At 41.1% G+C, this 14,347-nt stretch overlaps 1 protein-coding gene across 5 annotated transcripts in view; it reads left to right on the forward strand.

Moving 5' to 3' along the window:
* MAPRE2 (microtubule associated protein RP/EB family member 2) overlaps positions 1-14,347 on the forward strand; it is a 159,545-nt gene that overhangs the window by 82,873 nt on the left and 62,325 nt on the right. For all 5 annotated transcript variants that reach the window (XM_047827718.1, XM_047827717.1, XM_047827719.1 and 2 more), the window contains one exon: positions 8,664-8,791. In XM_047827718.1, coding sequence (XP_047683674.1) covers positions 8,671-8,791 — 121 coding nt within the window. In that variant the 5' untranslated portion in view covers positions 8,664-8,670. The remainder of the gene's footprint in view (positions 1-8,663; positions 8,792-14,347) is intronic.

Here is a 14,347-nt window from a genome sequence, read left to right on the forward strand (position 1 = left end):
TTCACTCTATGAGTCTGGGTTTTGTTTTCTTAGAAGTGAAATCATTTGTCAATCATTCTTATAAGTGAAATTATTTGTCTTTTCTGTCTGACTTAGTGTGAAACTCTCATAGTCAATCCATGTTGTCACAAACGACAAGATTTCCTTTTTTGTGGCTGAGTAGCTCTGGTGTGTGCGTGTATGTGTGTATCATCACATCGTTAAGATTCATGGACACTTAGATTGTTCCATGTCTGGGCTATTATAAGTAATGTTGCAGTGAACATAGGGGTGCATGTGTCTTTTCAAATTAGCGTTTTTGTATTCTTTGGCTAACCACCCAGAAGTGGAATTGCTGGATCATATGATAGTTCTATTTTTAATTTTTTGAGGAACTCCATACTATTTTCCATGGTGGCTGCGCCAGTTGATGCCCACCAACAGTGTGTGTGGATCCCTTTTCTCCATGTCTTCATCAACACTTGTTATTTCTTGTCTTTATGACGCTGGCCATTCTAACAGGTGTGCAGTGATACCTTTTTAAAAAATGTTTTTAATGTTTTTGTTTATTTTTGAGAGAGGGAGAGAGACAGCACGAATGGGGGAGGGCAGAGAGAGGGAGACATAGAATCCAAAGCAGGCTCCAGGCTCTGAGCTGTTGGCACAGAGCCCAACATGGGGCCGAAACTCACAAATTGCGAGATCATGACCTGAGCTGAAGTCCGACGCTTAACCGACTGAGCCACCCAGGTGCCCCGGCGTGCAGTGATATCTTATTGTGGTTTTGATTTTCATTTCCCTGATGATTTATGGTGGGCATCATCAAAAAGGTGGAGTACCTTTTCGTGTGCCTGTTGGTCATCTGTATGTCTTGGAGAAGGAATGTCTATTCAGTTCCTCTGTCCATTTTTTAATTGGATTAGTTTGTTGTTACTTAGTTGTAGAAGTTCTTGATATATTTTGGATATTAACCCCCTATTGGTTAATTCATTTACAAATGTCTTCTCCCATTCAGTAGACTGCCTTCTCATTTTGTTGATGGTTTGCTTTGTCGTGCAGAAGCTTTTTAGTTTTATGTAGTTACACTCAGCTATCATTGCTTTTGTGGTCCTTGTCTTTGGAGTCAGATCTGAAAAAAAACATTAAGACCAACAAGCTTACCACCTGTTTTCTTCTAGGAGCTTTATGGTTTCACATCCCATATTCAACTCTGTAATCCATTGTAAGTTAATTTTTGTATATGGGTAAGGTAGTGGTCCAGTTTCATTTGCAAGTGGCTGTCCAGTTTTCCCATCACCATTCATAGAAGAGATGGTCTTTCCCTGTTGTATAGTCTTACCTCTTTTGTCTTAAATTAATTGATCATACATATATGTGTAGGTTTATTTATGGGCTCCCTATTCTGTTCCATTGCTTTATGTGTCTTTTTTAAAAAAATTTTAAAAAATTTTTTTTACACTTTATTTATTTTTGATAGAGACACAGCACAAGTGGGGGAGGGGCAGAGAGTTGGAGACACAGAATCCGAAGCAGGCTCCAGGCTCTGAGCTGTCAGCATGGAGCCCGAGGTGGGGCTCAAACTCACAAACCACGAGATCATGACCTGGGCCGAAGTCAGACGCTTAACCAACTGAATCACCCAGACCCCTAAAAAATTTTGTTTAATGTTTTATTTTTGAGAGAGCATGAGCAGAGGATCGATCCTAAGTGGGCTCTGTGCTGATAGCAGCGAGCCCACTGTGGGGCTCAAACTCACAACCTGTGAGATCAGGACCTGAGCCAAAGTCGAACGCCCAACCAACTGAGCCACCCAGGGGCCCGTATGTGTCTGTTTTTATACCACTACTATTCTGTTTGGATTAGTATAGCTTTGTGATATAGTTTGAAACCAGGGGGCATGAGACCTCGGGCTTTATTCCTCTTTCTCAAGATTGCTTTGGCTATTTGGGGTCTTGTGTGGATCCGTGCAATTTTTTATGTTCTAGTTCTGTAAAAAATGCCATTGGAATTGCACTGAACCTGTAGATTGCTTTGGGTAGTATGGGCATCTTAACAATATTCTTCCAGTCCAAGAGTATCTCTCCCTTTATCGGGATCTTTTTCAATTTCATTCATCAGTGTCTTGTATGAATTGTTTTAACTCCTACCTTCAGAAAGACTGGGTATCCACATTTGTCAGGGAAGACTATAATTCCTGCCCTGCTTTCCTCATAGGATTCTTTCAAGGATCAAAATGGGAGCATGAAATCATTTAAAAATAATAGAAAAATTCCTTGTGTTATCCAAACATTTCTGAATAATCAGGAGCTGGTACTTGTGTATTGTAATCTAGATTGACAGTGAAAAAATTATAATGAAATCTTAGGATTTTAGAATGTGTCCACAGAAAAGCTAAGACCGGTAAATACACTCTCACCAGCCCTGAGTTTAACATTTGGAAGAAGATCAGTTTCCTTCCGTGAACTGTGTGGTCACCTGAATAAATTAGGCTTGAATATGTTGAAGTTGCGCCTGTAGGAAAAGTGGGAGCTGAAGGAATTGGGAAGAGCAAAGCATGGATGGCAAAGCAGGAATGGAATTCTTTTTGCATTTTGGAGCCACCTCACTTCCTAGGGGTTAGGAAGAGCACCAGCCCTTCTGTGGAGAAGGGGTCTGGACCCAGCACTCTGCCTCAAAAATCAGAAGGCTTTGCCCCTCGAGATGAGAACTAATAAAGGGAGCAAAAGACAACCACAAAGTGAAATGAATTGTGAGTATCTTGGTGACATTTGGAGGAAGGTAGATAAAAATATTCTACTCAGCATGGATTGTAAATAGAAATTATCTGTATGGTTCCATGGCTATTAGTTTGAAGTAGGTATGGAAATCTATTTATTTGATGCATTGTCGTTGTTTTATTTTAGAAAACCTAATAGAAGCTTCTGGCTTTCTGAGTCGGTAGAGCATGTGACACTTGATCTTGGGATCATGAGTTCAAGCCCCACACTGGGTGTAGAGCTTACTTTAAAAAAAAAAAAAAAGGAAGGAAAGAAAGAAGGAAAACTTAACCTTCCTTCCCTCACCCTCACTCTTGGTCTGCCCTCCATTCTGCTTTTCCCACAGGTCCCCTAGTGCCGGTTGGTCTTACTGTCACTGTTGGGGGTGGGGTGAGTTGATTCTGGGGACTGCAGCTGTGTTGGTTAGAGAGGGGATGTGGCAGAGGCTAGAGTGGTGAGTCTAGTAACTGATTAACAGTTTTTCTAAAGGAAAAATCAGGTGCTACTTCATTGTTTGTCTGGTCTTCCCAATTTTACTTGCTTTTGCAGATATGAAAGATTGTTTATTTAGATATGAAAGATTGTTCCCCTTAGGTGAATGTTATCAAGAAACACCCAGAGGAGATGTGATTCATTGACAGCACTTCTAGCAAAGGAATGACCTGCTTCCCTCTTCTCATGGCTACCTGTTACTTTGTTGCACATTTCTGTTAGGAAACCACCGAACATCTCTACTCACTTGTATATAGATTATCTGTCTAAAACACAGACCTGACAGTATTGCTCCTGCTTTGTGGTTGGTTGTTTTTAAATCTTCTGGACCAAAAATATTGTCCCAATTTGGCTAGATGTCACCTAGCACAATTCTGGACCCCGATGCCTCATCCTGCAACAATACATTGCATGGTAAAGCAAAAGCTTTTCAGTACTGCCTAAAGAAGAAGCCATCAGAAACATACATGAACTGCCAAAAGTTATACCTGTAAAAAAAAATTAAGCAGTTCAAAATGTTCTAAATTTTGAATTATCTCTGCTGAGATTGTATATAATTTACATAGTCATACAAAGTTGACTAGGTATTAAAAGCAAAGGGTTTTGTTTAATAAATGATAGACTAAAACAACACACATTATTAACCAGAAACTCAAAAACCTTTCATGTGTTGTATAAAAGTAGTAACAATGGTCACATTATCTGAAATGCCAGTATCGTGAGGTTTTATTTTTTGTTGTAGGTCTTCAGGGGAAGAGAATTTTAGAGATAAGGGTGCTTCTGGGGATGGATGAATATTTTTATTTAAAAATAAAATCTTTCGCACTGCAAGTAGAAAGCAGATCTTTATTGCTGTAGACTTAATAAGCGCTCCAAATAGAAGCCTTTTATAAATTCAAAGACTTTTGTGTAAAACGAGATTTTTCTGTTGTATATCGCTGTGCTTAAAAATATTTATCTCGGGGTGCCTGGGTGGCGCAGTCGGTTAAGCGTCCGACTTCAGCCAGGTCACGATCTCGCGGTCCGTGAGTTCGAGCCCCGCGTCAGGCTCTGGGCTGATGGCTCAGAGCCTGGAGCCTGTTTCCGATTCTGTGTCTCCCTCTCTCTCTGCCCCTCGCCCGTTCATGCTCTGTCTCTCTCTGTCCCAAAAATAAATAAACGTTGAAAAAAAATTTTTTTTTAAAAATATTTATCTCTACCATTTGTGACTAAAGAAAGAAGGGACGCTTGGAGAAATTCCTGGTTTTAGGTCTAAGGTGAGAAATGTCCAAGTTGGGCCTGGAACATTTTGCCATCCCAGAAAGCAAAGAAGTTATCAGAGACTCCCAGGACCTTGTCAGCAGAACTCAGAAACCAGCTTGAATAAGTTCTTACAAGCTTACACATCAGCAAAGACATAAACTGTGGTGGGTTGAAACGTGGATTGAAACCTACTTGCTAGGAGTTCCTAATTATACTTCAGAATCAAAAACCTCATTAGTCATGTTGGGAGACTATTAGAGAACTACCTCGTTGTTTTGAAAAAAATGGTCAATAAAGCGAATCATTTGTTAATATGACCAGTACCTCAGAGGGGAAATTTTTCTTTGTAGAATTATGCTAGGTAGTAAATCAAAAATGAGTGACAGAATATCACTTTGAAGTCTCTAAACAAATATCATTAATGGCTAACAATATCCCAAAAGGAGTCAGACATTATGTGCCTCCTGATGAAAGTTCAAACACTGCAAGTAAGTAGTCCTGCCTCCAAACCCCCAATTAGAACTTGAATCATATCTGGCCTCTAGATCAAATGACCCATTTATAGAACGGCATGCAGTGAGCAAAATCCAGATTGTGGAAACTGTACAAGACAACCCACTTCCTTCAACTATGTATGTGTGTGTGTGTGTGTGTGTATATATATATATATATATATATAAAATTTATATTTATATGTTTATATGTATATATGTTTATATTTACATATATGTTTATGTATATATGTTGTTTACATATATATGTTAGAAATGGAGAAGAAATTATAAGATAATGCATATTTGATATTAAGAAATTATTTTTACTTTTAGATGTGATAATGCTATTTGAAGTTTTTTCAAATGTCCTTATCTTTTAGAGACACTTGTACACAAAATGCTAAGCTTGGTATTTACTTCAAAATAGACTGGCTTGGGGAATGGAGGGTAGGCTTTGGGATGGAGAGTATTGACTGTAGTTTAAATGGAGTAGGATTGGCCAATATTAGTAATTGTTGAAGCCAAGAAGTGAAGACAACTGGTTATTCTGTTGTCTCTACTTTCATATGTTCAAAAACTTTCAAAATAGGATTCATATATATAAAATTTTTCAAAATGAAAGTTTATACATACATTTTGCATAAAATTATGTCAAGTGTTAATATGTTGCACAGAACTAGTAAAATCACAAGGTTTCAACCAGGTTTAAACATTAAAATTCTTTTACTAGAGTACAGCTATTAGAATGCCGAAATCTAAAACACTGACAGGGGCGCCTGGGTGGCTCAGTTGGTTAGGCGACCCACTTGGTCTCAGGTCATGATCTCATGGTTCGTGGGTTCGAGGCCCACATCGTGCTGACAGCACAGAGCCTGGAGCCTGCTTCAGATTCTGTGTCTCCCCCCATCTCTACCCCTCCCCTGCTCACGCTCTGTGTCTCTGTCTCTCAATAATAAATAAACGTCAAAAAAAAAAAAATTTAAAACACTGACAGCACCAAATGCTGGTGGGAATGTGGATCAACCGGAACTCTCATTGATGGCTGGTGGGAATGCAAAATGGGCACAGCCACTTTGGAAGACATTTTAGCAATTTCTTATCAAAGTAAACATTCTTATCATATATTCCATCAGTAGGGCTTTTTGGTATTTATCCAAATGAATTGAAAACTTATTTCCAAACAAAAGCCTGCACATGGATGTCTGTAGCAGCTTTATTCATAATTGCCAAAATTTGAAAGCAACCAAGATGACCTTCAGTGAGTGAGTGGTGCCTTCACACAGTGTTAACAGAGCTCAAAAGAGATGAGCTGTCAGGCCATGAAAAGACGTGAAGGAGCCTTAAACGCACATCACTAAGTGAAAGAAGCCAATCTGAAAAGGCTACATGCTGTATGATTCCAACTGTATGATATTCTGGGAAAGGGAAAACCATGGAAACAGTAAAAAGATCAGTGGCTGTCAGGGATTGGTGGGAGGAAGTTATGAATCAGCGGAGCAGAGGATTTTTAGATGGGTGTTGTGTTTCCCTAAACTACTCGTGCGACACTACAGTAGTGGATACACGTCATATATGTGTGAAAACCCATAAAATATAGGACACCAAGAGTGAACCCTAATGTAAACTATGGACTTTGGGTGATAATGATGTATCAGTGTAGGTTCGTTGATTGTAATACATGTACCAGCTGGTGTGGGATGTTGATAGTAGGGGAAGCTGTATGTGTGGGGGGACAAAGGGAGGGGTATATGGGAAAAGTCTGTACTTCAATTGAATTTTGTTGTGAACAGCTGTAAAAACCAATGACACAAAACTATAGATAACAAAATATTTTGAACAAAACCTTTTCTGTATATGCCACTCTGATGAAAAGTTGGGGAAATCGGTATCATGAAATGGTCAGAGAAATATATTAACAATTAGTCTTCTTTCCCAGTTTCATAAAGGGGAGATCTATGCAGTTAGGCAGTACATGTCTTTCAAATTATTCAAATGTTTTTATACTTTTTGTGAAGGCTTTTTCCAAAGCTTCGAGAGAGAGAGAATGCTAGGTGAGAATTTTTTTCTAATGAAACCTATATGAAGCCTGTTTCTGAAGTGGGTTTTCTCTAAAGCTGATTAAAAAAAAAAAAAGTTTGTAGCTTACCTACTTCCCTGCTTATCTTACATGGGATGGGGGGAGTGGGGGAGCACATGCCTGCCTTCAGCAATTTTATCGAAAGCCTACTCTGTCTGAACTGGACTAGACACCAGGGGTATACAAAGAATAAAATGGACAAAATCCCTGTCCCCATGGCGCTTCTGTCCTGTGTCTGCGAATAGAGAAAAAGAATAGGAGATAATGATGATGTCCCCTTAATGAAGTAGCATTGAGGGGAGCTTGAAAGAAATGAGGGAGAGTGCACCTCAAAACTGGGGAATGGTCCTGGCTGCAGCCACAGCAAATGCAAAAGCCTTGAGGAGGAAGTGAAGAGAGTCCAAAGCCAGAGTCACAAGGCTGATCTGGATGGAGTGGAGTGAGGGACAGTGACTGGGAGCAGAATGTAGAAAGCCTTGTAAAGCTTGGTAAGAACTTCAGATTGTGCTCTGAGATGAGCAACCAGTGGAGGATTTTTTATTTATTTATTTATTTTAGAGTGCACACAGGGGAGAGGACAGAGAGAGGGAGAGAGAAAATCTTTAGCAGGCTCCACGCTCAGCAAGGAGCCTGATGCAGGACTCAGTCCCATGACCCTGGGATCATGACCTGAGCCAAAAATCAGGTGTTGGACACTCAATTGACTGAGCCACCCAGGAGCCCCTGGAAGGTTTTAAATTAAGAGAAAGCATCTGATTTTTGCCAGTAGGATAGCTCTGGCTGCTGTGTTGAGAACACGTGGTGAGGGGGCAAGGGTGAGCATTGACTGAAGTTTGAAAATACTTGGAAGGTAGAGCCAGTAGAATTTGCTGGTGGATTGGATGTGGTGGTGAGGGAGACGGAGGAGGCAAGAATGGGTGTTGTGTTTTTAGCCTGGCCAACTGGATACAGTGGAGCTCCCATTTATATCCCCAAAGAGGAGTGCAGGAGGAGGCACCGTTTGTGAGTGCCTGAAATGAAAGTACAGTGAAGTTGTGTACAAGATAAAGGGGACTGTAGTGCACACGGTTAGGGACCTTTTTAATACCACACATAGACTTAAGGATGAAAATGAGACTTTAGGGGCGCCTGGGTGGCGCAGTCGGTTAAGCGTCCGACTTCAGCCAGGTCACGATCTCGCGGTCCGTGAGTTCGAGCCCCGCGTCAGGCTCTGGGCTGATGGCTCGGAGCCTGGAGCCTGTTTCCGATTCTGTGTCTCCCTCTCTCTCTGCCCCTCCCCTGTTCATGCTCTGTCTCTCTCTGTCCCAAAAATAAATAAAAACGTTAAAAAAAAAAAGAAGAAAAAAGAAAATGAGACTTTAAATTACATCAGAAAAATCGGTATCTCAGAACCTAAAAAACATGGGAGTTCGGGGGGGCAGGGGGGCGGGGCGGGGAGGTGTGGGATAATACTGCATGAACAACACATGAAATTTAATGGTATCATAACAAATATGTAGAAGAGAGAGAAAGAAAAGACTCAGCCAAAGCAGACATTTTAGAGTCTGGACCAGGGTTCCTGACCTTGAAATGGGTATCTTTTATGTTCCGGAGTTAATTTTTTCCTTGTTTGTCTTTTTCTAGTTGGGGAATGGCGGTCAATGTGTATTCTACCTCGATAACCCAAGAGACTATGAGCAGACATGACATCATCGCATGGGTTAATGACATAGTATCTTTAAACTACACAAAAGTGGAACAGCTTTGTTCAGGTAAGAGATTATTTTATTAAGCCTGTATTTACCTAAATGTTTACTGCTATCATCTGGAATATTAGTTTATGAACCACAGATGATACATCTTGGGTGGGGAAAAAAGAATTATCAGTATTGATACATAATTAAAGGGACAAAACTCAGATATAACTAAAAAATGTGTGTGTGTCGGAGGGGGGAATGATAACGGGCATCTAAGAGCATAGAGGCGTCCCAATGCATATTATGAACGGTTTCTGTAATGCCTTGTAATTGGATTTATAGGCTCTTATCTCTCATCCCATCAGCCACCACTCTTGCGTTCCTAAAACACAAGTTGGGTCTTATAACCCCTTCTTTAAAAACCTTCTGGACGCCATGTTGTCCTTCCTATAGGATAAAATTCTTTCTTTTGCATGGCTGATAAAGTCCTTTCTGTTCTTGCTGCATCCTGTCTCCTCAGTTTCTACATCTACGTGCCCCCCATCCTGCCTGCTCCCCCTCCCCCAGTGCCTCAGTCCCACAAAATACTCTTTGTTCCTTACAGATGGCCTTTTGCATCCCATAACTTGTTTTCATGCTTCTTTTGCTGAGAAAGTCTTTCTTCTTCTTTTCATTCATGTTAAAATCTCATCGACACTTTAAAATCCAACTCAGTTGTTGTCCCTCTGAAGGGTTTCCCAGATTCCCCCAAAACACGGTGCCCCCTCTTCCAGAGTAACACTTAACCACACTGTGCCAGAAGGTCCAGCTCCCATTCTTCTGAAGGAACCAGGAGTCCTAGAGGACAGGACTGTGTTTTATTCTTTGTCAGATGCCTAAGGTAGCACCATGCTTGGTATAAAGTAGGTCTGTGGGGAATACATGTTGAGTTTAAGAAAAAAGTAATTAAGATTTAACATCGATGATAAAGCAGGAGCATGTTACAAAAACGTGCCACTGATAAAGTAATTCATTCTTGGAATGTTTATCAAAGAAATAGTCTTCCTTTGGAAATAGGAAGTGTATTCTACTTGTGAACTTACAGGTAAGAGATTTCCTCCCTGGCTCTGACATAAAAATGGTGTTAGAAAATATTCCTGAACTGTGTTCACGTGAAAATCCACAAGGCATAACAGATACAAGGGAGTTAGCAGGTTTAGCTGCCGTAGTGCTGTCTGTGCAACAGAAAGACCTTCTCCTATCTTTCCTAGGGGGTCGTGTGTAAAAGGATTTCATGAAGTGTAGCCAGAATTTGGAAAGCCCCCAGTGGTCACCCTCAGATAAGCCTGAGTCCAACGCCTCCCAGGGAATATATTCTCCTTTCTCCAGGTCAAGATTTGAGAACAGACCAGAAGACAGTCTTTCACTACTATTGACACCTCTTCTCCCATGAGCATTTGTCCCCCGAGGAGGACAGTGAGGTTGGCTGGAACCTCCGCATTGCCTCACTCCCCCTCTCTGTGCCCAGGCCTCAAACAAGTCCTATGATTTGTGAGGTCGATAATGGATGCTCACCAGCCAGTTCTTTGCCCTTGAGCACAAGCTAAGAAAAGCTGGCTTGGACTGTGAGAACGTACGAGGTATATATTGTTGGCCTGTTGAAATGACTCCCACAGCCGCAGTCAGAAACAACCCCCGTTGCATCTAACTCAGCTGCAGATCTCCACTCAGATTTGATGGCACTCTTCGTGCGGTGCATCCTGGAGCACTCCGGTGTTTTAGTTTTGACTTGCTGGGGAAAAACTGTCCTCAGCAGTTCGTTCCCTTGTTACTAACCCAGATCCCTTCAGCCTCGTAATTGCTTGGAGTTCGTTTCTCCACAGCACCTGGCACATAACTGGTGCCTCAGAAATGCTCCTTTTAGGGGGAATGAAAATCAGTTTGCAACTGCTAGGGGCAAAGACAGGAATGTGTCTTACTCTCAAAGTGGGTGTATGCACATGTGGATAAGGGGAACGGGGTTGGTTATATAGAAAAGAGGCCAGAAGGAAGGAGTTAGGTAGTAAAGGAGCCCACTAACAGCTTTCTGTCTGATGACCACGGAGAGGTTTTGCTAGCAAATGCAATGAGGGGCCATTTAGGATTTTGAGATAGAGTCGTAATAGATGTAATAGATGTTTGAGTAATATATGTAGTTTCTCTGCAGATCTTTCAGATTTATAGTAAGGCGAATTCAACAAAATTTTAAGCAGAATTTTGGAAAGATTCTTCTACAGTTATCTTCAAGCACTGGTATGCATTTTGCAACCGTTTGTAGCTACATTGCTATCAAGCATGGGTTGATGGCACACCTGTGGAAACCATTTGGCTCCCTACCCAACAGATAATTGTCATTAAGAGGACTCCCCGGCTACCTAAGGTTACAAGGCTGATGATTTGTTCAGAAGAATAAAGTAGATTTAAAGGTTCCTTTCTGCTCTGAAACAGGTTTTACTATGATCTCTGTACTACAGAGGGTCACGTGTTTGTTTGTTTGTTTTGTTGTGTTTGCTTAAATCATGTTAATCCATAGGGTACAGAAGAGGTCTCTTATTTTAGGCAGTAGTTTCCTGAAACTGTGGACCATACGCATGTATCTCCTGTGGGGCTGCTTAAAAATGCAGATTCTTAGGACCCTTGACCTGGCAAACCAGTATCTCCGGATGTGAAGCCTAAAATCTGCATTTTAACAAGCACCCCAAGTACTTCTGTGCTGTAGCCAAGGGCTTGCAGTGCATTTTAGAGAAACCCCAAACCACTAAAAATGAAGTTAAAATATCCAAAATCTATCAGGCACGGTTTCCTCATTCATAATTTAGTCTCTGATTCTTCAGCAGTGGCATTTAGCAGGAAGATGCTGTCTTTCTATTTATTTATTTATACCCTTCATTGTTCTAGAAGACATTGAAGACAGCTAGGACAGTGCTATTAGGACAAGAACAAACAAATACTGGTGACCTAAGTGATTTCTCCTCATCATACTTAAAAGTAATCAAATTCTTGGATGGTATTTTTCTCTTCAACTTTTATTTTGATTACTTCAGTTGTCTATGTGTGATTGTATCTTAGTATGCTGTGGTAAAATATAAATTAAGTTCACGTATTTATGGGGCGCCTGGGTGGCTCAGTTAAGCGCCCACTTCGGCTCAGGTCATGATCTTGCTATTTGTGGGTTTGAGCCCCACGTCGGGCTCTGTGCTGACAGCTCAGAACCTGGAGCCTGCTTCAGATTCTGTGTCTCCTTCTCTCTCTCTCTGCCCCTCCCCTGCTTGCGTTCTGTCTCTCTCTCTCTCTCTCAAAAATAAACAAACATTAAAAAAAACAATTTCATGTATTTAAACTGATTTTTTTTTCTTATTCAATACAATTATTTCTTTTTGCCAAAGACTTCCGCTCTAATTCTGGCAGTCCTCCTTTGGCATTTTTTTCCCCATTTGCATTGTTTTCTATTTCTTTTTTTATTTCCAGCTAAAAGATATCCATCCAGCTAACATTAAAGCGAATGACAGCTTTTCTTTAGCTCATGGAAAAGTAACATACGGCTTCTTCATGTTTGTGTTCCTTTTCCTTCGGAATTTTCTGCCTTCATATAGCTTTTGTTTCTTATAGAAGCATTTTAAAAGTTCTTTAAAGGAGAGGTGTTGTGAGAAGGTCTAATACTTGGAAATAGATTGTGGTAAGTTGCAAAACAATGGAAGTGACTCACTCTTATCTCCTGTTATTTTATCCCAGCGATGTCACCTTATGAAAGTTTGCTCTGAACAGTAAATCTGGGGAGGCGCCTAGGTGGGTCAGTTGGTTGAGCATCCGACTTCATTTCATGATCTCAGGGTTCTTCGGGCTCTGTGCTGACAGCTCGGAGCCTGGAGCCTGCTTCTGATTCTCTCTCTCTCTCTCTCTCTCTCTCTCTCTTTCTGCCCCTCCCCACTCATGCGCGCATGTGTTTCTCTCTCTCTCTCTCTCTCTCTCTCTCTCTCTCTCAAAAATAAACATTAAAAAAAATTTGAACAGTAAATCTGGGTCATATAAATCATGTGCATATTTAGTTGGCATTCGCTTCTTGTGAAAAGCAACCTTTATGTCTCAAGTAAAAGATTAGGCTGTATAAAATGGAGAGCAGTATATCAGTGGATGTGAATACTACCAATAGTAACAGGACACTGTACTGTCACCTAAATCTGTTTTAAAGATGAACAATATATGTGGCTTTCCCCATAGTTGAATAGGGGGTTGAACCACATGAAGTACTAGGTTAATTCAGCTTCAGAACACTTTGTTGTATACTTTGTAAAATTCCTAATGCTTTTAGTGGGGTTGAGATACCTTGTGTTTACTTTAGTACACAGCTCAAACCAGTGAACTGAATATTTTATAAGGTACTACAGAGGGAGGATGGACAGCATGGTGCTAAAAATCCCTAAAAACAACTTTAACAACTTGAGATACCATACTGGAGGTGACAGGAAAGGTAGTAGACTATATGGAGGGGAGGAATGGGAAAAAATGGCTAGAGGAGTTTGATGGGGATGGAAGAAATATACCTTTTCCTCTCCACCCCTCTTCCCCTGTTCTAATACATCAAATCTCCTTTCAAACACTCCTTTGACATCCATTTTTCTTTTTTTTTTTTTTTTTTTAATTTTTTTTTTTCAACATTTATTTATTTTTGGGACAGAGAGAGACAGAGCATGAACGGGGGAGGGGCAGAGAGAGAGGGAGACACAGAATCGGAAACAGGCTCCAGGCTCTGAGCCATCAGCCCAGAGCCTGACGCGGGGCTCGAACTCACGGACCGCGAGATCGTGACCTGGCTGAAGTCGGACGCTTAACCGACTGCGCCACCCAGGCGCCCCGACATCCATTTTTCTGTGTTGCCATCCTCTCCTATGATCTGGGACCTAAAGCAGCAAAGTCATTGGGTCCACTGCTGAGTCACTGCCTGTGCTTGACCAGCAAGCACGTGACCAGTGGCTCTCCCATACCTCCAAAGCCTAGTGCAGACTGCCCTTTTCTCTCTGTGCAACCTTCCCTTCCTCCTCCTCACCCACTTCTTAGGACAAGCAAACCACTGACTTTTTGCAGATTCAGAGCTACAAACCCCAGTCAGGTGGACATTGCCTGTAGTGTTACTATACTGGTTAACAGTTCATTGATCTTCCTGAGCATTTTAGTATTTTAGTAAAGTGTAATTTGAATTAAACTATTTTTTTTTTTTTTGCGCTGGAAAATTTAGGTGTTTTTTTTCACCAGCTTAAAAAGAAAGAGAAATGACCACTATTTGACTGAAGTTTCAATTTGTGCTTCTCCAAATTGTTTCAAGCCCTGTCTTGGATCAAGTTTCTGGTATTTTTTCTCTTCTGGGAAAACTTGTGGATTCAGCTGGTCATATTGCAGTCACTGTAGTCACATTCACAGTTCTGGGTCCTTGATGGCTTTCTGGAAGGAGCGAGGCTTCAACAGAAACACTCTGGGATTCACAAAGGTGTGGCTGTCTGCCATGCCCCGGGGCCTGTACAGGTGCTGTGAACCTTAGCAGAATATTCTTTGTGACCATTTTCGGCTGCAGTCTGTGCCTGTTAAATAGGTTAAGCCCATCCTATTGTGGTGTCCCCT

The sequence above is a fragment of the Prionailurus viverrinus genome, chromosome D3 (assembly GCF_022837055.1).
Source record: "Prionailurus viverrinus isolate Anna chromosome D3, UM_Priviv_1.0, whole genome shotgun sequence".
Taxonomy (NCBI): domain Eukaryota; kingdom Metazoa; phylum Chordata; class Mammalia; order Carnivora; family Felidae; genus Prionailurus; species Prionailurus viverrinus.